The following is a 24,061-nucleotide window of genomic DNA, read 5'->3' as shown; positions in this document are numbered from 1 at the left end:
CCCTTTTTACCATGCTATGTCTCCTATCCTCTCTGAGTTGGGTAGGTCACTGACACCCTTTTACCATGCTATGTCTCCTATCCTCTCTGAGTTGGGTAGGTCACTGACACCCTTTTACCATGCTATGTCTCCTATCCTCTCTGAGTTGGGTAGGTCACTGACACCCTTTTACCATGCTATGTCTCCTATCCTCTCTGAGTTGGGTAGGTCACTGACACCCTTTTTACCATGCTATGTCTCCTATCCTCTCTGAGTTGGGTAGGTCACTGACACCCTTTTTACCATGCTATGTCTCCTATCCTCTCTGAGTTGGGTGGGTCACTGACACCCTTTTTACCATGCTATGTCTCCTATCCTCTCTGAGTTGGGTGGGTCACTGACACCCTTTTTACCATGCTATGTCTCCTATCCTCTCGGAGTTGGGTAGGTCACTGACACCCTTTTTACCATGCTATGTCTCCTATCCTCTCTGAGTTGGGTGGGTCACTGACACCCTTTTTACCATGCTATGTCTCCTATCCTCTCTGAGTTGGGTGGGTCACTGACACCCTTTTTACCATGCTATGTCTCCTATCCTCTCTGAGATTGGTGGGTCACTGACACCCTTTTTACCATGCTATGTCTCCTATCCTCTCTGAGTTGGGTGGGTCACTGACACCCTTTTTACCATGCTATGTCTCCTATCCTCTCTGAGTTTGGTGGGTCACTGACACCCTTTTTACCATGCTATGTCTCCTATCCTCTCTGAGTTGGGTGGGTCACTGACACCCTTTTTACCATGCTATGTCTCCTATCCTCTCGGAGTTGGGTAGGTCACTGACACCCTTTTTACCATGCTATGTCTCCTATCCTCTCTGAGTTGGGTGGGTCACTGACACCCTTTTTACCATGCTATGTCTCCTATCCTCTCGGAGTTGGGTAGGTCACTGACACCCTTTTTACCATGCTATGTCTCCTATCCTCTCTGAGTTGGGTAGGTCACTGACACCCTTTTTACCATGCTATGTCTCCTATCCTCTCTGAGTTGGGTAGGTCACTGACACCCTTTTTACCATGCTATGTCTCCTATCCTCTCTGAGTTGGGTAGGTCACTGACACCCTTTTTACCATGCTATGTCTCCTATCCTCTCTGAGTTGGGTAGGTCACTGACACCCTTTTTACCATGCTATGTCTCCTATCCTCTCTGAGTTGGGTAGGTCACTGACACCCTTTTTTACCATGCTATGTCTCCTATCCTCTCTGAGTTGGGTGGGTCACTGACACCCTTTTTACCATGCTATGTCTCCTATCCTCTCGGAGTTGGGTAGGTCACTGACACCCTTTTTACCATGCTATGTCTCCTATCCTCTCTGAGTTGGGTGGGTCACTGACACCCTTTTACCATGCTATGTCTCCTATCCTCTCGAGTTGGGTGGGTCACTGACACCCTTTTTACCATGCTATGTCTCCTATCCTCTCGGAGTTGGGTAGGTCACTGACACCCTTTTTACCATGCTATGTCTCCTATCCTCTCTGAGTTGGGTGGGTCACTGACACCCTTTTACCATGCTATGTCTCCTATCCTCTCGGAGTTGGGTAGGTCACTGACACCCTTTTACCATGCTATGTCTCCTATCCTCTCTGAGTTGGGTAGGTCACTGACACCCTTTTACCATGCTATGTCTCCTATCCTCTCTGAGTTGGGTAGGTCACTGACACCCTTTTTACCATGCTATGTCTCCTATCCTCTCTGAGTTGGGTAGGTCACTGACACCCTTTTTACCATGCTATGTCTCCTATCCTCTCTGAGTTGGGTAGGTCACTGACACCCTTTTACCATGCTATGTCTCCTATCCTCTCTGAGTTGGGTAGGTCACTGACACCCTTTTTTGCCATGCTATGTCTCCTATCCTCTCTGAGTTGGGTGGGTCACTGACACCCTTTTTACCATGCTATGTCTCCTATCCTCTCTGAGTTGGGTGGGTCACTGACACCCTTTTACCATGCTATGTCTCCTATCCTCTCTGAGTTGGGTAGGTCACTGACACCCTTTTACCATGCTATGTCTCCTATCCTCTCTGAGTTGGGTGGGTCACTGACACCCTTTTTACCATGCTATGTCTCCTATCCTCTCTGAGTTGGGTGGGTCACTGACACCCTTTTACCATGCTATGTCTCCTATCCTCTCTGAGTTGGGTGGGTCACTGACACCCTTTTTACCATGCTATGTCTCCTATCCTCTCTGAGTTGGGTAGGTCACTGACACCCTTTTTACCATGCTATGTCTCCTATCCTCTCTGAGTTGGGTAGGTCACTGACACCCTTTTTACCATGCTATGTCTCCTATCCTCTCGGAGTTGGGTAGGTCACTGACACCCTTTTTACCATGCTATGTCTCCTATCCTCTCTGAGTTGGGTAGGTCACTGACACCCTTTTTACCATGCTATGTCTCCTATCCTCTCTGAGTTGGGTGGGTCACTGACACCCTTTTTACCATGCTATGTCTCCTATCCTCTCTGAGTTGGGTAGGTCACTGACACCCTTTTTACCATGCTATGTCTCCTATCCTCTCTGAGTTGGGTAGGTCACTGACACCCTTTTACCATGCTATGTCTCCTATCCTCTCTGAGTTGGGTGGGTCACTGACACCCTTTTACCATGCTATGTCTCCTATCCTCTCTGAGTTGGGTGGGTCACTGACACCCTTTTACCATGCTATGTCTCCTATCCTCTCGGAGTTGGGTAGGTCACTGACACCCTTTTTACCATGCTATGTCTCCTATCCTCTCTGAGTTGGGTGGGTCACTGACACCCTTTTTACCATGCTATGTCTCCTATCCTCTCTTGGGTAGGTCACTGACACCCTTTTACCATGCTATGTCTCCTATCCTCTCTGAGTTGGGTCACTGACACCCTTTTACCATGCTATGTCTCCTATCCTCTCTGAGTTGGGTAGGTCACTGACACCCTTTTTACCATGCTATGTCTCCTATCCTCTCTGAGTTGGGTAGGTCACTGACACCCTTTACCATGCTATGTCTCCTAGTTGGGTAGGTCACTGACACCCTTTTACCATGCTAGTCTCCTATCCTCTCTGAGTTGGGTAGGTCACTGACACCCTTTTACCATGCTATGTCTCCTATCCTCTCTGAGTTGGGTGGGTCACTGACACCCTTTACCATGCTATGTCTCCTATCCTCTCGGAGTTGGGTAGGTCACTGACACCCTTTTACCATGCTATGTCTCCTATCCTCTCTGAGTTGGGTAGGTCACTGACACCCTTTTTACCATGCTATGTCTCCTATCCTCTTGAGTTGGGTAGGTCACTGACACCCTTTACCATGCTATGTCTCCTATCCTCTCTGAGTTGGGTAGGTCACTGACACCCTTTTTACCATGCTATGTCTCCTATCCTCTCTGAGTTGGGTAGGTCACTGACACCCTTTTTACCATGCTATGTCTCCTATCCTCTCTGAGTTGGGTAGGTCACTGACACCCTTTTTACCATGCTATGTCTCCTATCCTCTCTGAGTTGGGTGGGTCACTGACACCCTTTTTACCATGCTATGTCTCCTATCCTCTCGGAGTTGGGTAGGTCACTGACACCCTTTTTACCATGCTATGTCTCCTATCCTCTCTGAGTTGGGTGGGTCACTGACACCCTTTTTACCATGCTATGTCTCCTATCCTCTCGGAGTTGGGTGGGTCACTGACACCCTTTTTACCATGCTATGTCTCCTATCCTCTCGGAGTTGGGTAGGTCACTGACACCCTTTTACCATGCTATGTCTCCTATCCTCTCTGAGTTGGGTGGGTCACTGACACCCTTTTTACCATGCTATGTCTCCTATCCTCTCGGAGTTGGGTAGGTCACTGACACCCTTTTTACCATGCTATGTCTCCTATCCTCTCTGAGTTGGGTAGGTCACTGACACCCTTTTTTACCATGCTATGTCTCCTATCCTCTCTGAGTTGGGTGGGTCACTGACACCCTTTTTACCATGCTATGTCTCCTATCCTCTCTGAGTTGGGTAGGTCACTGACACCCTTTTACCATGCTATGTCTCCTATCCTCTCTGAGTTGGGTAGGTCACTGACACCCTTTTTACCATGCTATGTCTCCTATCCTCTCTGAGTTGGGTAGGTCACTGACACCCTTTTTACCATGCTATGTCTCCTATCCTCTCTGAGTTGGGTGGGTCACTGACACCCTTTTTACCATGCTATGTCTCCTATCCTCTCTGAGTTGGGTGGGTCACTGACACCCTTTTACCATGCTATGTCTCCTATCCTCTCTGAGTTGGGTAGGTCACTGACACCCTTTTACCATGCTATGTCTCCTATCCTCTCTGAGTTGGGTGGGTCACTGACACCCTTTTTACCATGCTATGTCTCCTATCCTCTCTGAGTTGGGTGGGTCACTGACACCCTTTTACCATGCTATGTCTCCTATCCTCTCTGAGTTGGGTAGGTCACTGACACCCTTTTTACCATGCTATGTCTCCTATCCTCTCTGAGTTGGGTAGGTCACTGACACCCTTTTTACCATGCTATGTCTCCTATCCTCTCTGAGTTGGGTGGGTCACTGACACCCTTTTTACCATGCTATGTCTCCTATCCTCTCTGAGTTGGGTAGGTCACTGACACCCTTTTTACCATGCTATGTCTCCTATCCTCTCTGAGTTGGGTAGGTCACTGACACCCTTTTACCATGCTATGTCTCCTATCCTCTCTGAGTTGGGTGGGTCACTGACACCCTTTTTACCATGCTATGTCTCCTATCCTCTCTGAGTTGGGTAGGTCACTGACACCCTTTTTACCATGCTATGTCTCCTATCCTCTCTGAGTTGGGTAGGTCACTGACACCCTTTTTACCATGCTATGTCTCCTATCCTCTCTGAGTTGGGTGGGTCACTGACACCCTTTTTACCATGCTATGTCTCCTATCCTCTCTGAGTTAGGTGGGTCACTGACACCCTTTTTACCATGCTATGTCTCCTATCCTCTCGGAGTTGGGTAGGTCACTGACACCCTTTTTACCATGCTATGTCTCCTATCCTCTCTGAGTTGGGTGGGTCACTGACACCCTTTTTACCATGCTATGTCTCCTATCCTCTCGGAGTTGGGTAGGTCACTGACACCCTTTTTACCATGCTATGTCTCCTATCCTCTCTGAGTTGGGTAGGTCACTGACACCCTTTCTACCATGCTATGTCTCCTATCCTCTCTGAGTTGGGTAGGTCACTGACACCCTTTTTACCATGCTATGTCTCCTATCCTCTCTGAGTTGGGTAGGTCACTGACACCCTTTTTACCATGCTATGTCTCCTATCCTCTCTGAGTTGGGTAGGTCACTGACACCCTTTTTACCATGCTATGTCTCCTATCCTCTCTGAGTTGGGTAGGTCACTGACACCCTTTTTACCATGCTATGTCTCCTATCCTCTCTGAGTTGGGTGGGTCACTGACACCCTTTTTACCATGCTATGTCTCCTATCCTCTCTGAGTTGGGTGGGTCACTGACACCCTTTTACCATGCTATGTCTCCTATCCTCTCTGAGTTGGGTGGGTCACTGACACCCTTTTTACCATGCTATGTCTCCTATCCTCTCTGAGTTGGGTAGGTCACTGACACCCTTTTACCATGCTATGTCTCCTATCCTCTCTGAGTTGGGTGGGTCACTGACACCCTTTTTACCATGCTATGTCTCCTATCCTCTCTGAGTTGGGTAGGTCACTGACACCCTTTTTACCATGCTATGTCTCCTATCCTCTCTGAGTTGGGTAGGTCACTGACACCCTTTTACCATGCTATGTCTCCTATCCTCTCTGAGTTGGGTGGGTCACTGACACCCTTTTTACCATGCTATGTCTCCTATGCTCTCTGAGTTGGGTAGGTCACTGACACCCTTTTTACCATGCTATATCTCCTATCCTCTCTGAGTTGGGTGGGTCACTGACACCCTTTTTACCATGCTATGTCTCCTATCCTCTCTGAGTTGGGTAGGTCACTGACACCCTTTTTACCATGCTATGTCTCCTATCCTCTCTGAGTTGGGTAGGTCACTGACACCCTTTTTACCATGCTATGTCTCCTATCCTCTCTGAGTTGGGTAGGTCACTGACACCCTTTTACCATGCTATGTCTCCTATCCTCTCTGAGTTGGGTAGGTCACTGACACCCTTTTTTACCATGCTATGTCTCCTCCTCTCTGAGTTGGGTAGGTCACTGACACCCTTTTACCATGCTATGTCTCCTATCCTCTCTGAGTTGGGTAGGTCACTGACACCCTTTTTACCATGCTATGTCTCCTATCCTCTCTGAGTTGGGTGGGTCACTGACACCCTTTTACCATGCTATGTCTCCTATCCTCTCTGAGTTGGGTAGGTCACTGACACCCTTTTTACCATGCTATGTCTCCTATCCTCTCTGAGTTGGGTAGGTCACTGACACCCTTTTTACCATCCATGCTATGTCTCCTATCCTCTCTGAGTTGGGTGGGTCACTGACACCCTTTTTACCATGCTATGTCTCCTATCCTCTCTGAGTTGGGTAGGTCACTGACACCCTTTTTACCATGCTATGTCTCCTATCCTCTCTGAGTTGGGTGGGTCACTGACACCCTTTTTACCATGCTATGTCTCCTATCCTCTCTGAGTTGGGTAGGTCACTGACACCCTTTTTACCATGCTATGTCTCCTATCCTCTCTGAGTTGGGTAGGTCACTGACACCCTTTTTACCATGCTATGTCTCCTATCCTCTCTGAGTTGGGTAGGTCACTGACACCCTTTTTTACCATGCTATGTCTCCTATCCTCTCTGAGTTGGGTAGGTCACTGACACCCTTTTACCATGCTATGTCTCCTATCCTCTCTGAGTTGGGTAGGTCATGACACCCTTTTTACCATGCTATGTCTCCTATCCTCTCTGAGTTGGGTGGTCACTGACACCCTTTTACCATGCTATGTCTCCTATCCTCTCTGAGTTGGGTGGGTCACTGACACCCTTTTACCATGCTATGTCTCCTATCCTCTCTGAGTTGGGTAGGTCACTGACACCCTTTTTACCATGCTATGTCTCCTATCCTCTCTGAGTTGGGTGGGTCACTGACACCCTTTTTACCATGCTATGTCTCCTATCCTCTCTGAGTTAGGTGGGTCACTGACACCCTTTTACCATGCTATGTCTCCTATCCTCTCGGAGTTGGGTAGGTCACTGACACCCTTTTTACCATGCTATGTCTCCTATCCTCTCTGAGTTGGGTGGGTCACTGACACCCTTTTTACCATGCTATGTCTCCTATCCTCTCGGAGTTGGGTAGGTCACTGACACCCTTTTACCATGCTATGTCTCCTATCCTCTCTGAGTTGGGTAGGTCACTGACACCCTTTTTACCATGCTATGTCTCCTATCCTCTCTGAGTTGGGTAGGTCACTGACACCCTTTTTACCATGCTATGTCTCCTATCCTCTCTGAGTTGGGTAGGTCACTGACACCCTTTTACCATGCTATGTCTCCTATCCTCTCTGAGTTGGGTAGGTCACTGACACCCTTTTTTACCATGCTATGTCTCCTATCCTCTCTGAGTTGGGTAGGTCACTGACACCCTTTTACCATGCTATGTCTCCTATCCTCTCTGAGTTGGGTGGGTCACTGACACCCTTTTTACCATGCTATGTCTCCTATCCTCTCTGAGTTGGGTGGGTCACTGACACCCTTTTTACCATGCTATGTCTCCTATCCTCTCTGAGTTGGGTGGGTCACTGACACCCTTTTTACCATGCTATGTCTCCTATCCTCTCTGAGTTGGGTAGGTCACTGACACCCTTTTACCATGCTATGTCTCCTATCCTCTCTGAGTTGGGTGGGTCACTGACACCCTTTTTACCATGCTATGTCTCCTATCCTCTCTGAGTTGGGTAGGTCACTCACCCTTTTTACCATGCTATGTCTCCTATCCTCTCTTTGGGTACCACTGACACCCTTTTTACCATGCTATGTCTCCTATCCTCTCTGAGTTGGGTGGGTCACTGACACCCTTTTTACCATGCTATGTCTCCTATGCTCTCTGAGTTGGGTAGGTCACTGACACCCTTTTACCATGCTATGTCTCCTATCCTCTCTGAGTTGGGTAGGTCACTGACACCCTTTTTACCATGCTATGTCTCCTATCCTCTCTGAGTTGGGTAGGTCACTGACACCCTTTTTTACCATGCTATGTCTCCTATCCTCTCTGAGTTGGGTAGGTCACTGACACCCTTTTTACCATGCTATGTCTCCTATCCTCTCTGAGTTGGGTAGGTCACTGACACCCTTTTTACCATGCTATGTCTCCTATCCTCTCTGAGTTGGGTAGGTCACTGACACCCTTTTTTACCATGCTATGTCTCCTATCCTCTCTGAGTTGGGTGGGTCACTGACACCCTTTTACCATGCTATGTCTCCTATCCTCTCTGAGTTGGGTAGGTCACTGACACCCTTTTACCATGCTATGTCTCCTATCCTCTCTGAGTTGGGTGGGTCACTGACACCCTTTTTACCATGCTATGTCTCCTATCCTCTCTGAGTTGGGTAGGTCACTGACACCCTTTTTACCATGCTATGTCTCCTATCCTCTCTGAGTTGGGTAGGTCACTGACACCCTTTTTACCATCCATGCTATGTCTCCTATCCTCTCTGAGTTGGGTGGGTCACTGACACCCTTTTTACCATGCTATGTCTCCTATCCTCTCTGAGTTGGGTAGGTCACTGACACCCTTTTTACCATGCTATGTCTCCTATCCTCTCTGAGTTGGGTGGGTCACTGACACCCTTTTTACCATGCTATGTCTCCTATCCTCTCTGAGTTGGGTAGGTCACTGACACCCTTTTTACCATGCTATGTCTCCTATCCTCTCTGAGTTGGGTAGGTCACTGACACCCTTTTTACCATGCTATGTCTCCTATCCTCTCTGAGTTGGGTAGGTCACTGACACCCTTTTTACCATGCTATGTCTCCTATCCTCTCTGAGTTGGGTAGGTCACTGACACCCTTTTTACCATGCTATGTCTCCTATCCTCTCTGAGTTGGGTAGGTCACTGACACCCTTTTTACCATGCTATGTCTCCTATCCTCTCTGAGTTGGGTAGGTCACTGACACCCTTTTTACCATGCTATGTCTCCTATCCTCTCTGAGTTGGGTGGGTCACTGACACCCTTTTTACCATGCTATGTCTCCTATCCTCTCTGAGTTGGGTAGGTCACTGACACCCTTTTTACCATGCTATGTCTCCTATCCTCTCTGAGTTGGGTGGGTCACTGACACCCTTTTTACCATGCTATGTCTCCTATCCTCTCTGAGTTGGGTAGGTCACTGACACCCTTTTTACCATGCTATGTCTCCTATCCTCTCTGAGTTGGGTAGGTCACTGACACCCTTTTACCATGCTATGTCTCCTATCCTCTCTGAGTTGGGTGGGTCACTGACACCCTTTTTACCATGCTATGTCTCCTATCCTCTCTGAGTTGGGTGGGTCACTGACACCCTTTTTACCATGCTATGTCTCCTATCCTCTCTGAGTTGGGTGGGTCACTGACACCCTTTTTACCATGCTATGTCTCCTATCCTCTCTGAGTTGGGTAGGTCACTGACACCCTTTTTACCATGCTATGTCTCCTATCCTCTCTGAGTTGGGTAGGTCACTGACACCCTTTTTACCATGCTATGTCTCCTATCCTCTCTGAGTTGGGTAGGTCACTGACACCCTTTTTACCATGCTATGTCTCCTATCCTCTCTGAGTTGGGTAGGTCACTGACACCCTTTACCATGCTATGTCTCCTATCCTCTCTGAGTTGGGTAGGTCACTGACACCCTTTTTACCATGCTATGTCTCCTATCCTCTCTGAGTTGGGTAGGTCACTGACACCCTTTTACCATGCTATGTCTCCTATCCTCTCTGAGTTGGGTGGGTCACTGACACCCTTTTTACCATGCTATTTCCTATCCAGTTGCTATGTCACTGACACCCTTTTTACCATGCTATGTCTCCTATCCTCTCTGAGTTGGGTGGGTCACTGACACCCTTTTTACCATGCTATGTCTCCTATCCTCTCTGAGTTGGGTGGGTCACTGACACCCTTTTTACCATGCTATGTCTCCTATCCTCTCTGAGTTGGGTGGGTCACTGACACCCTTTTTACCATGCTATGTCTCCTATCCTCTCTGAGTTGGGTAGGTCACTGACACCCTTTTTACCATGCTATGTCTCCTATCCTCTCTGAGTTGGGTAGGTCACTGACACCCTTTTTACCATGCTATGTCTCCTATCCTCTCTGAGTTGGGTGGGTCACTGACACCCTTTTTACCATGCTATGTCTCCTATCCTCTCTGAGTTGGGTGGGTCACTGACACCCTTTTACCATGCTATGTCTCCTATCCTCTCTGAGTTGGGTGGGTCACTGACACCCTTTTTACCATGCTATGTCTCCTATCCTCTCTGAGTTGGGTAGGTCACTGACACCCTTTTACCATGCTATGTCTCCTATCCTCTCTGAGTTGGGTGGGTCACTGACACCCTTTTTACCATGCTATGTCTCCTATCCTCTCTGAGTTGGGTAGGTCACTGACACCCTTTTACGATGCTATGTCTCCTATCCTCTCTGAGTTGGGTAGGTCACTGACACCCTTTTACCATGCTATGTCTCCTATCCTCTCTGAGTTGGGTGGGTCACTGACACCATTTTTACCATGCTATGTCTCCTATCCTCTCTGAGTTGGGTAGGTCACTGACACCCTTTTTACCATGCTATGTCTCCTATCCTCTCTGAGTTGGGTAGGTCACTGACACCCTTTTACCATGCTATGTCTCCTATCCTCTCTGAGTTGGGTGGGTCACTGACACCCTTTTTACCATGCTATGTCTCCTATCCTCTCTGAGTTGGGTAGGTCACTGACACCCTTTTTACCATGCTATGTCTCCTATCCTCTCTGAGTTGGGTGGGTCACTGACACCCTTTTTACCATGCTATGTCTCCTATCCTCTCGGAGTTGGGTAGGTCACTGACACCCTTTTTACCATGCTATGTCTCCTATCCTCTCTGAGTTGGGTGGGTCACTGACACCCTTTTTACCATGCTATGTCTCCTATCCTCTCTGAGTTGGGTAGGTCACTGACACCCTTTTTACCATGCTATGTCTCCTATCCTCTCTGAGTTGGGTGGGTCACTGACACCCTTTTTACCATGCTATGTCTCCTATCCTCTCGGAGTTGGGTAGGTCACTGACACCCTTTTTACCATGCTATGTCTCCTATCCTCTCTGAGTTGGGTGGGTCACTGACACCCTTTTTACCATGCTATGTCTCCTATCCTCTCGAGTTGGGTAGGTCACTGACACCCTTTTACCATGCTATGTCTCCTATCCTCTCGGAGTTGGGTAGGTCACTGACACCCTTTTACCATGCTATGTCTCCTATCCTCTCTGAGTTGGGTAGGTCACTGACACCCTTTTTACCATGCTATGTCTCCTATCCTCTCTGAGTTGGGTAGGTCACTGACACCCTTTTACCATGCTATGTCTCCTATCCTCTCTGAGTTGGGTGGGTCACTGACACCCTTTTACCATGCTATGTCTCCTATCCTCTCTGAGTTGGGTAGGTCACTGACACCCTTTTTACCATGCTATGTCTCCTATCCTCTCTGAGTTGGGTAGGTCACTGACACCCTTTTTACCATGCTATGTCTCCTATCCTCTCTGAGTTGGGTGGGTCACTGACACCATTTTTACCATGCTATGTCTCCTATCCTCTCTGAGTTGGGTAGGTCACTGACACCCTTTTACCATGCTATGTCTCCTATCCTCTCTGAGTTGGGTAGGTCACTGACACCCTTTTTACCATGCTATGTCTCCTATCCTCTCTGAGTTGGGTGGGTCACTGACACCCTTTTTACCATGCTATGTCTCCTATCCTCTCTGAGTTGGGTAGGTCACTGACACCCTTTTACCATGCTATGTCTCCTATCCTCTCTGAGTTGGGTAGGTCACTGACACCCTTTTACCATGCTATGTCTCCTATCCTCTCTGAGTTGGGTGGGTCACTGACACCCTTTTACCATGCTATGTCTCCTATCCTCTCGGAGTTGGGTAGGTCACTGACACCCTTTTACCATGCTATGTCTCCTATCCTCTCTGAGTTGGGTGGGTCACTGACACCCTTTTTACCATGCTATGTCTCCTATCCTCTCTGAGTTGGGTAGGTCACTGACACCCTTTTACCATGCTATGTCTCCTATACTCTCTGAGTTGGGTGGGTCACTGACACCCTTTTTACCATGCTATGTCTCCTATCCTCTCGGAGTTGGGTAGGTCACTGACACCCTTTTTACCATGCTATGTCTCCTATCCTCTCTGAGTTGGGTGGGTCACTGACACCCTTTTACCATGCTATGTCTCCTATCCTCTCGGAGTTGGGTAGGTCACTGACACCCTTTTACCATGCTATGTCTCCTATCCTCTCGGAGTTGGGTAGGTCACTGACACCCTTTTACCATGCTATGTCTCCTATCCTCTCTGAGTTGGGTAGGTCACTGACACCCTTTTACCATGCTATGTCTCCTATCCTCTCTGAGTTGGGTAGGTCACTGACACCCTTTTTACCATGCTATGTCTCCTATCCTCTCTGAGTTGGGTGGGTCACTGACACCCTTTTTACCATGCTATGTCTCCTATCCTCTCGGAGTTGGGTAGGTCACTGACACCCTTTTACCATGCTATGTCTCCTATCCTCTCTGAGTTGGGTAGGTCACTGACACCCTTTTACCATGCTATGTCTCCTATCCTCTCTGAGTTGGGTGGGTCACTGACACCATTTTTACCATGCTATGTCTCCTATCCTCTCTGAGTTGGGTAGGTCACTGACACCCTTTTACCATGCTATGTCTCCTATCCTCTCTGAGTTGGGTAGGTCACTGACACCCTTTTACCATGCTATGTCTCCTATCCTCTCTGAGTTGGGTGGGTCACTGACACCCTTTTTACCATGCTATGTCTCCTATCCTCTCTGAGTTGGGTAGGTCACTGACACCCTTTTACCATGCTATGTCTCCTATCCTCTCTGAGTTGGGTAGGTCACTGACACCCTTTTACCATGCTATGTCTCCTATCCTCTCTGAGTTGGGTGGGTCACTGACACCCTTTTTACCATGCTATGTCTCCTATCCTCTCGGAGTTGGGTAGGTCACTGACACCCTTTTTACCATGCTATGTCTCCTATCCTCTCTGAGTTGGGTGGGTCACTGACACCCTTTTACCATGCTATGTCTCCTATCCTCTCTGAGTTGGGTAGGTCACTGACACCCTTTTACCATGCTATGTCTCCTATACTCTCTGAGTTGGGTGGGTCACTGACACCCTTTTACCATGCTATGTCTCCTATCCTCTCGGAGTTGGGTAGGTCACTGACACCCTTTTTACCATGCTATGTCTCCTATCCTCTCTGAGTTGGGTGGGTCACTGACACCCTTTTACCATGCTATGTCTCCTATCCTCTCGGAGTTGGGTAGGTCACTGACACCCTTTTACCATGCTATGTCTCCTATCCTCTCGGAGTTGGGTAGGTCACTGACACCCTTTTACCATGCTATGTCTCCTATCCTCTCTGAGTTGGGTAGGTCACTGACACCCTTTTTACCATGCTATGTCTCCTATCCTCTCTGAGTTGGGTAGGTCACTGACACCCTTTTTACCATGCTATGTCTCCTATCCTCTCTGAGTTGGGTGGGTCACTGACACCCTTTTTACCATGCTATGTCTCCTATCCTCTCGGAGTTGGGTAGGTCACTGACACCCTTTTTACCATGCTATGTCTCCTATCCTCTCTGAGTTGGGTGGGTCACTGACACCCTTTTACCATGCTATGTCTCCTATCCTCTCTGAGTTGGGTAGGTCACTGACACCCTTTTACCATGCTATGTCTCCTATACTCTCTGAGTTGGGTGGGTCACTGACACCCTTTTTACCATGCTATGTCTCCTATCCTCTCGGAGTTGGGTAGGTCACTGACACCCTTTTACCATGCTATGTCTCCTATCCTCTCTGAGTTGGGTGGGTCACTGACACCCTTTTTACCATGCTATGTCTCCTATCCTCTCGGAGTTGGGTAGGTCACTGACACCCTTTTACCATGCTATGTCTCCTATCCTCTCGGAGTTGGGTAGGTCACTGACACCCTTTTACCATGCTATGTCTCCTATCCTCTCTGAGTTGGGTAGGTCACTGACACCCTTTTTACCATGCTATGTCTCCTATCCTCTCTGAGTTGGGTAGGTCACTGACACCCTTTTTACCATGCTATGTCTCCTATCCTCTCTGAGTTGGGTAGGTCACTGACACCCTTTTTACCATGCTATGTCTCCTATCCTCTCTGAGTTGGGTAGGTCACTGACACCCTTTTTACCATGCTATGTCTCCTATCCTCTCGGAGTTGGGTAGGTCACTGACACCCTTTTTACCATGCTATGTCTCCTATCCTCTCTGAGTTGGGTGGGTCACTGACACCCTTTTTACCATGCTATGTCTCCTATCCTCTCTGAGTTGGGTAGGTCACTGACACCCTTTTACCATGCTATGTCTCCTATCCTCTCTGAGTTGGGTGGGTCACTGACACCCTTTTACCATGCTATGTCTCCTATCCTCTCGGAGTTGGGTAGGTCACTGACACCCTTTTACCATGCTATGTCTCCTATCCTCTCTGAGTTGGGTGGGTCACTGACACCCTTTTACCATGCTATGTCTCCTATCCTCTCGGAGTTGGGTAGGTCACTGACACCCTTTTTACCATGCTATGTCTCCTATCCTCTCTGAGTTGGGTAGGTCACTGACACCCTTTTTACCATGCTATGTCTCCTATCCTCTCTGAGTTGGGTAGGTCACTGACACCCTTTTACCATGCTATGTCTCCTATCCTCTCTGAGTTGGGTAGGTCACTGACACCCTTTTTACCATGCTATGTCTCCTATCCTCTCTGAGTTGGGTAGGTCACTGACACCCTTTTACCATGCTATGTCTCCTATCCTCTCTGAGTTGGGTGGGTCACTGACACCCTTTTACCATGCTATGTCTCCTATCCTCTCTGAGTTGGGTGGGTCACTGACACCCTTTTACCATGCTATGTCTCCTATCCTCTCTGAGTTGGGTGGGTCACTGACACCCTTTTTACCATGCTATGTCTCCTATCCTCTCTGAGTTGGGTGGGTCACTGACACCCTTTTACCATGCTATGTCTCCTATCCTCTCTGAGTTGGGTAGGTCACTGACACCCTTTTACCATGCTATGTCTCCTATCCTCTCTGAGTTGGGTGGGTCACTGACACCCTTTTACCATGCTATGTCTCCTATCCTCTCGGAGTTGGGTGGGTCACTGACACCCTTTTACCATGCTATGTCTCCTATCCTCTCTGAGTTGGGTGGGTCACTGACACCCTTTTACCATGCTATGTCTCCTATCCTCTCTGAGTTGGGTGGGTCACTGACACCCTTTTACCATGCTATGTCTCCTATCCTCTCGGAGTTGGGTGGGTCACTGACACCCTTTTTACCATGCTATGTCTCCTATCCTCTCGGAGTTGGGTGGGTCACTGACACCCTTTTTACCATGCTATGTCTCCTATCCTCTCTGAGTTGGGTGGGTCACTGACACCCTTTTTACCATGCTATGTCTCCTATCCTCTCTGAGTTGGGTGGGTCACTGACACCCTTTTTACCATGCTATGTCTCCTATCCTCTCGGAGTTGGGTGGGTCACTGACACCCTTTTTACCATGCTATGTCTCCTATCCTCTCGGAGTTGGGTGGGTCACTGACACCCTTTTTACCATGCTATGTCTCCTATCCTCTCTGAGTTGGGTAGGTCACTGACACCCTTTTTACCATGCTATGTCTCCTATCCTCTCTGAGTTGGGTGGGTCAGACTTCGGTTCAAATAGTATTTGGAGTTTTTTTTTTTTCATCAAATTTGTTGCTTTATTGAGTCTGCCTGGAGTTCCAGATAGATGGTGTTTGTACTTTTAGGACTAGACTATTCCATTGCACCAGACAACCTCCGTGAATAGCAGCTAAATTATTTGTAACAAATCAATTACTATTTGAAACCAGAACTGGTGTAGACAGAGCTGGTGTAGACTCTCACATATGCAGGACTGAGGAGCACAGTGGTCTCACATATGCAGGGTTCAGGAGCACAGTGGTCTCACATATGCAGGGTTCAGGAGCACAGTGGTCTCACATATGCAGGGTTCAGGAGCACAGTGGTCTCACATATGCAGGGCTGAGGAGCACAGTGGTCTCACATATGCAGGGTTCAGGAGCACAGTGGTCTCACATATGCAGGGTTCAGGAGCACAGTGGTCTCACATATGCAGGGCTGAGGAGCACAGTGGTCTCACATATGCAGGGTTCAGGAGTACAGTGGTCTCACATATGCAGGGCTGAGGAGCACAGTGGTCTCACATATGCAGGGTTCAGGAGCACAGTGGTCTCACATATGCAGGGTTCAGGAGCACAGTGGTCTCACATATGCAGGGCTGAGGAGCACAGTGGTCTCACATATGCAGGGCTGAGGAGCACAGTGGTCTCACATATGCAGGGCTGAGGAGCACAGTGGTCTCACATATGCAGGGCTGAGGAGCACAGTGGTCTCACATATGCAGGGCTGAGGAGCACAGTGGTCTCACATATGCAGGGCTGAGGAGCACAGTGGTCTCACATATGCAGGGCTGAGGAGCACAGTGGTCTCACATGAATTCAGCAGCAGTACTGTATATTGGGGGTGGTTCAGTTTATAGTCTGGTGTGTTAGTGGAAGACCCAACCATGCAGAGATATATGATTGTGGTCAGTCCCAGATAAAAGTCCATGGTTCAGTGCTAGGGGTTTGGTCTAGTTCTGCCAAACACAGACTATATTCCATGCTTGTAGCTTCGTCCATTGGTGTGATTTTAGCAGACAATCCTACAAGTGTAGGAGGATTTTTTTTTAAATATATAGTTTTTTTAAATGTAACCTTTAACTAGGAAAGTCAGTTAATGAACCAATTCTTATTTACAATGACCCTGGCCAATTATCTGTTGCCCTATAGGACTCCCAATCACGGCCGGATTTGTTTTAAATGTTACCTTTATTTAACTAGGCAAGTCAGTTAAGAACAAATTCTTATTTTCAATGACGGCCTAGTGGTGCAGAATGACAGATTTGTAACTTGTCAACTCGGGGATTTGAACTTACAACCTTGCGGTTACTAGTCCAACACTCTAACCACTAGGCTACCCTGCCACCCCTGGAGTTGAAGAATTAAGAGGTATCATTGTGACACAGAGAAAGGAAAAGTTCCTGAATCAACAAGCTACTTAACACCTTCTGTTGCAGTATAATAGATTAGGGGTCAAGACGGGGGTCATGGTCTGGTGCAACAGCTCTAGTCCTCTCTCATCATCCCCATCCTGTTATTCACATACAGTACAGTAAACCAACCTATGTGGTCATCTAGCCTGGTCCTAAGCCTGATTGTGCTCTTGCCAACTCCAACTCCATCGCTGTCATTTGTCATCGCTGCCAAACATGGCGGCCTGGTTAGTAGTCATCCGTGTCAGCCACAGAAGGTGAGCCAAGACTTGGAGCTTGGGGGTCTGACTAACAATATGAACTAGTGAATGGAGCATTCCTCAACACTGTGGGAAAACTATCACCCCCAACCTCGTCTTTTGTTAATCACCATTTGTGACATTCGGAAAGTATTCAGACCCCTAGACTTTTTTTTCACATTTAGTTATATTACAGCCTTATTCTAAAATGTATTAAATAGTCGTCCCCCCGCCACCTCCCATCAATCTACACACAATAACCCATAATGACAACGCAAAAACAGGTATTTGGACATTTTGCTAATTTATTAAAAAGATCACATTTACATAAGTATTCAGACCCTTTACTCAGTACTTTGTTGAATCACCTTTGACAGAGATTATAGCGTTGAGTCTTCTTGGGTATGACGCTACAATCATGGCACACCTGTATTTGGGGAGTTTCTCCCATTTTACTCTGCAGATTCTCTCAAGCTCTGTCAGAATGATGGGGAGAGTCGCTGCACAGCTATTATCAGGTCTATCTAGAGATGTTAAATCAGGTTCAAGTCCAGGCTCTGGCTGGGCCACTCAAGGACAATCAGAGACTTGTCCCAGAGCATCTCCTGTGTTGTCTTGGCTGTGTGCTTAGGGTTGTTGTCCTGTTGGAAGTTGAACCTTTTCCCCAGTCTGTGGTCCTGAGCAGGTTGTCATCAATCTCTCTGTACTTTGCTATGTTCATCTTTGCCTCGATCCTGACTAGTCTCTCAGGCCCTTCCGCTGAAAAACCTCTCCACAGCATGATGCTGCCACCACATGCTTGCCTGCAGGGATGGTGCCAGGTTTCCTCTAGAAGTGACACTTGGCATTCAGGCCAAAGAGTTCAATCTTGGTTTCATCAGATCAGAGAATCTTGTTTATCATGGTCTGATAGTCTTTAGGTGACTTTTGGAAAACTCTAAATAGCCTGTCAAAAAAATAAATAAATGGTACCCTCCCCCAGATCTGTGCCTCGACACAATCCTGTCTCGGCACAATCCTGTCTCGACACAATCCTGTCTCGACACAATCCTGTCTCGGCACAATCCTGTCTCGGCACAATCCTGTCTCGGCACAATCCTGTCTCGGCACAATCCTGTCTCGGCACAATCCTGTCTCGACACAATCCTGTCTCGGCACAATCCTGTCTCGACACAATCCTGTCTCGACACAATCCTGTCTCGACATCCTGTCTCGACACAATCCTGTCTCGGCACAATCCTGTCTCGGCACAATCCTGTCTCGACACAATCCTGTCTCGACACAATCCTGTCTCGGCACAATCCTGTCTCAGCACAATCCTGTCTCGACACAATCCTGTCTCGGCACAATCCTGTCTCGACACAATCCTGTCTCGGCACAATCCTGTCTCGACACGCCACAGACACATCCTTTGACCTCATGGCTTTGTTTTTGCTCTGACATGTACTGTCAAGTGTGGGACCTTATATAAACAGGTGTGTGCCTTTCCAAATCATGTCCAATCAATTGAATTTACCACAGGTGGACTCCAATCAAGTTGTACATTTACATTTACATTTAAGTCATTTAGCAGACGCTCTCTTAAGGATGATCAATGGAAATAGGATGCACCTGAGCTCATTTTTGAGTCTCATAGCAAAGGGTCTGAATACGTATGTAAATAAGGTATTTCTGTTATTTATTAATTTTCAGACATGTCTAAAAACCTGTTTTCACTTTGTCGTTATGGGATATATGTGTGTAAATTGCTGAGGATTTAAAAAAAATCCAATTTAGAATAAGGCTGTGATGTAACAAAATGTGGGACAGTATGTGTGTTTGGAGTTCCATCGTTGTCAGGGGAGATAGGACAGTAGTTCTGTTCCAAATAACAACCTATTCCCTATGTAGTGCACTACTTTCACTAAGGCCCCCAGGGCTCTGGTCAAAAGTAGTGCACTATATAGGGAATAGGGTGCCATTTGGGGCACTGAGAGTAGTTGTTGACAGAGATAGCAGGGTGGTTCGGGACCTGTAATAACAACAGCTCCAGATTTCTTTTAGCCATGTTCCAAAAACCACACGAGGATGCATATGTAGTCCTACCGGGGAACAGTGGGTTAACTGCCTTGTTCAGGGTCAGAACAACTTTTTTTTTTTTTACCCTGTCAGCTCTGGGATTCAATCCAGCAACCTTTTGGTAACTGGCCCAACGACCTAACCACTAGGCTACCTGCCACCCCTCCACTCTAACCACTAGGCTACCTGCCGCCTCTACACTCTGAACCACTAGGCTACCTGCCGCCTCTACACTCTGAACCACTAGGCTACCTGCCTCCTCTACACTCTGAACCACTAGGCTACCTGCCTCCTCTACACTCTAACCACTAGGCTTCCTGCCGCCTCTACACTCTAACCACTAGGCTACCTGCCGCCTCTACACTCTAACCACTAGGCTACCTGCCGCCTCTACACTCTAACCACTAGGCTACCTGCCGCCGCTACACTCTAACCACTAGGCTACCTGCCGCCTCTACACTCTAACCACTAGGCTACCTGCCACCTCTACACTCTAACCACTAGGCTACCTGCCACCTCTACACTCTAACCACTAGGCTACCTGCCACCTCTACACTCTAACCACTAGGCTACCTGCCACCTCTACACTCTAACCACTAGGCTACCTGCCACCTCTACACTCTAACCACTAGGCTACCTGCCACCTCTACACTCTAACCACTAGGCTACCTGCCACCCCTACATACTTTGGCTGATTTTGTTATGGACAGGATACAAATGAATCAATTTAAGAAATTGTGCAAAAAAAAATTATCCGGAAAGAAAAGTCAGCAGCAGATATGTGGTGATACCAGGAATTTCACACCTGCCCTGTTTTGATACACAGTAGGCATCACTAGCTACTGTAGTGGGTAACATGTACCTCTTTTCGTCAGAAGACATGTCATGTGTTGTGCAGTCCACTAGATGGCGTTTACCTTGTTTACTGTAGTCTCACTGACCAGACAGTGTTGCTCCACACAGCAGTGGTGGGAAGAACACATCTTACACTATTGGCCAGGACAGATCAGAGGCTCCTGTTAGCCGTGTTAAGGGATGGGGTCCATATTGATTAACCCTTTGTGCTGATACTCTCACTAACCACGAGGCTAATTTGACATTTACAAGAGTTCCCAGTTCCAACCCTAAATTTCCCCTATAGTTTGATCGTTGACACTTCATTTTAAGACATCTTTATTACAGTGTAATGAATTTAGTGGACACTTTTGCCCGTTGATGACGGTCATGGTAACAAGCATAGATCGTCCAATTTAGTGTTTAGTTTCTTCTCAGCTGCATCCGATTTAGTAATAACTGTCACAAGGTTGTAATGTCTTGTGGACAGATTTGCTGGGTGTCCGAGATTAAAGTTTAGAGGCTCAAAAGGATCTAATTGCCTAGCCGTGAATGCCCACTCTTCATAATATCCACTCAATGTTGTTGCTAGCACTTGTGCCCCAAAAAGTCTTCCATTTGGGTTAAACCTGGTTGAATTGACAAAACCAGATCAGATATAGGTTAACCTCACTGACAGGGGTCAACCATACGGGTGCCATCCCAGATTCTTTATTATTATTATTATTATTATTATTTTAAAACATAGGATTAATGTGTACGTTACCCATTAGGACAACCTGAACCTCGTTGACATCCAAGTGAAAGGCTAAACCCGCTATAGTACATCGCAGAGTACATGTAATGTCTGTCAGCATAAGTACAATGTGCTCACTTGGTGTGTTACACCAGTTAAAATGAAGTGTATCTTCAGGACTACTTGTAAATCAATAGTGTATTTAATGTGTATTTATATAGTACATTACCCATCCTGACCACTTGGTCCTTATTTTATGGCTTCTGGAAGCTCCATCCAAGTGACAAAATAAATCACATTAGTACGTCACAGAGTACATGTAATATCTGCACAAGTACAATGTAATTACTAGGTGTTTACACAGGATTTAGCTAGTTAAAATTAAATGCATCTTGCGGTGTACTTACTTGTAATTATTGTGTACCTACAAAGTACGTTACCCATTCTGACAATCTAATCATCTGTTTCTAAAGGGAAAGGGGGAAACCCAGTCAGTTGTACAACTGAATGCCTTCAACTGAAATGTGCCTTCCACATTTAACCCAACCCCTCTGAATCAGAGAGGTGTGGGGGGGGGCTTCCTTAATCGACATTCATGTCTTCAGTGCATGGGGAACAATGGGTTAACTGCCTTGCTCAGGGGCAGAACGACAGATTTTTACCTTGTCAACTTGGGCATTCTAGACTACTTGTCGCCTCTACACTCTAACCACTAGGCTACCTGCCGCCTCTACACTCTGAACCACTAGGCTACCTGCCGCCTCTACACTCTAACCACTAGGCTACCTGCCACCTCTACACTCTAACCACTAGGCTACCTGCCACCTCTACACTCTAACCACTAGGCTACCTGCCACCTCTACACTCTAACCACTAGGCTACCTGCCGCCTCTACACTCTAACCACTAGGCTACCTGCCACCTCTACACTCTAACCACTAGGCTACCTGCCACCTCTACACTCTAACCAATAGGCTACCTGCCACCCCTACACTCTACCCACTAGGCTACCTGCCGCCTCTACACTCTAACCACTAGGCTACCTGCCACCTCTACACTCTAACCACTAGTCTACCTGCCGCCACTACACTCTAACCACTAGGCTACCTGCCACCCCTACACTCTACCCACTAGGCTACCTGCCGCCTCTACACTCTACCCACTAGGCTACCTGCCGCCTCTACACTCTACCCACTAGGCTACCTACCGCCTCTACACTCTAACCACTAGGCTACCTGCCGCCTCTACACTCTACCCACTAGGCTACTTGTCGCCTCTACACTCTAGCCACTAGGCTACGTGCCGCCAAAAACAGAGCCATAAACACAGTAATACACCACAGAGTACATATTTGTAATATCTGCATAAGTACAAGGTTGTCACTACTTGTTGCACAGGATTTATGACTATGAAGACTATGAAGTACCTAGTTGGTACTGTAGGCCAGCTAACGTTTGCTACCTACAGTTAGCCAGCTAGCGAACACTAGGCTAGTTAACTACCAATGCTAAATCGTCCAGCAGAGTTCATGTATCCCCCCCAAAAAAGATAATAAAATTGCATGGAAAACTTACTTTCCCTCTCCTGTGTTGAAGTTTTGGACCTACAAGACTGTTTCTTTCACAGCAATCTTTCATGTCTGGATTTTTCACAATGACCTTCTTCTCGACCCCTTTCTTTTCTCCCTGTTTACATGACGTCAGTGTAAACACACGGGCTTCTTCGAGGTCATCGTTATTTGGAGCAGATTTATGACATGATGCCTTGCACCAATATATCCCATCCAAAAGTGAGGATGTTCCCTCGAAAGTGAAAACCCTTGCAAGGTTACATTATGGAATAAGAGTGTGCCTCATGATCATTTTAGGTGCATTTATAAACCGTCATTCAACCAAGCTTATTAGAATTTGGCAAGCACTAATGACTATCTCACAATTGTTACCATCGCTTTTTTATGTGTCAATATTATTTTCATTGATGGTTAATGTAATTGATCCATTGTCAAAAGCATCGTAAATGTATTTAACAATTTAAAGTATATTTTTTTCATGCGAACAGTTTGTGAGCACGTTTTTGCCATTGAGCCTGGGCATCGGAATCCGGAGCTCTAGCTCTTTATTGCAGGGTCCGTGCTACCTGGAATCCTTGGGATGTCCCTACCAGAAACCCTAACCTTCATTTTTAGTCAAAAACAACTTTATATCGAAAGTAGTGCGTTTGTTTTGACGGCCTGCACATGCGCAGTTCGGCACTAGATGACAGTTAGACCCGGATGACTTATTTCTACACATCAACTAAGCTAGCCAATGTCGCCATGACATCACCTACAAGTGTCATCTGAGATTTCTATAGAGCTCGTTAGCTTGTAGTCTGGTTCGTCCAGCCATCCCTTTGCGAAAAACGTATGGGGAAAGAATAGGGTTTTGGAATGAACACAGAAAATAAGGTCTGAGGTTAACACAGGCTTAGGAGATCTTATAAGTTTTGTTCTATGAAATAATAGCACTCAGTTAACACAACCTGTCATTTAGTAGACGCTCTTATCCAGAGCGACTTACAGTAGTGAGTTGATACATTTATTTTTGATCTATATGAATTATGAAGCCTTTCTGTTTTTTTACGTGATTTTATTATGACTCAAATTCTTCAGAATTCACAAAAATGGATGAAGATGAACTCAAAGAACAACCCAAAGTTTGCGAGTTCGAATCTCATCCATGAACATTTTAGCCAATTCATTTTCTTTCAACTTCATACTAGTTTTTTTTAGCTACTTTGCAAATAGCTACTTAGCATGTTAGCTAAACCTTGCCCTAACCCTAACATTAACCCGTTTAGC

The 24,061-nt window shown here is 47.1% G+C and overlaps 1 protein-coding gene across 1 annotated transcript in view; it reads right to left on the bottom strand.

The window, feature by feature from the left end:
* LOC115122673 (liver-expressed antimicrobial peptide 2) overlaps positions 1-22,898 on the bottom strand; it is a 35,144-nt gene extending 12,246 nt beyond the window's left edge. Inside the window, exon 1 of the mRNA XM_065007626.1 lies at positions 22,797-22,898. Coding sequence (XP_064863698.1) covers positions 22,797-22,859 — 63 coding nt within the window. The 5' untranslated portion in view covers positions 22,860-22,898. The remainder of the gene's footprint in view (positions 1-22,796) is intronic.
* Between the last annotated feature and the right edge of the window lie 1,163 nt (positions 22,899-24,061).

The sequence above is a fragment of the Oncorhynchus nerka genome, linkage group LG22, assembly GCF_034236695.1.
Source record: "Oncorhynchus nerka isolate Pitt River linkage group LG22, Oner_Uvic_2.0, whole genome shotgun sequence".
Lineage (NCBI taxonomy): Eukaryota > Metazoa > Chordata > Actinopteri > Salmoniformes > Salmonidae > Oncorhynchus > Oncorhynchus nerka.
Note: the sequence above shows the minus strand (reverse complement) of the source record. Positions and strands in the feature narration are given on the sequence as shown.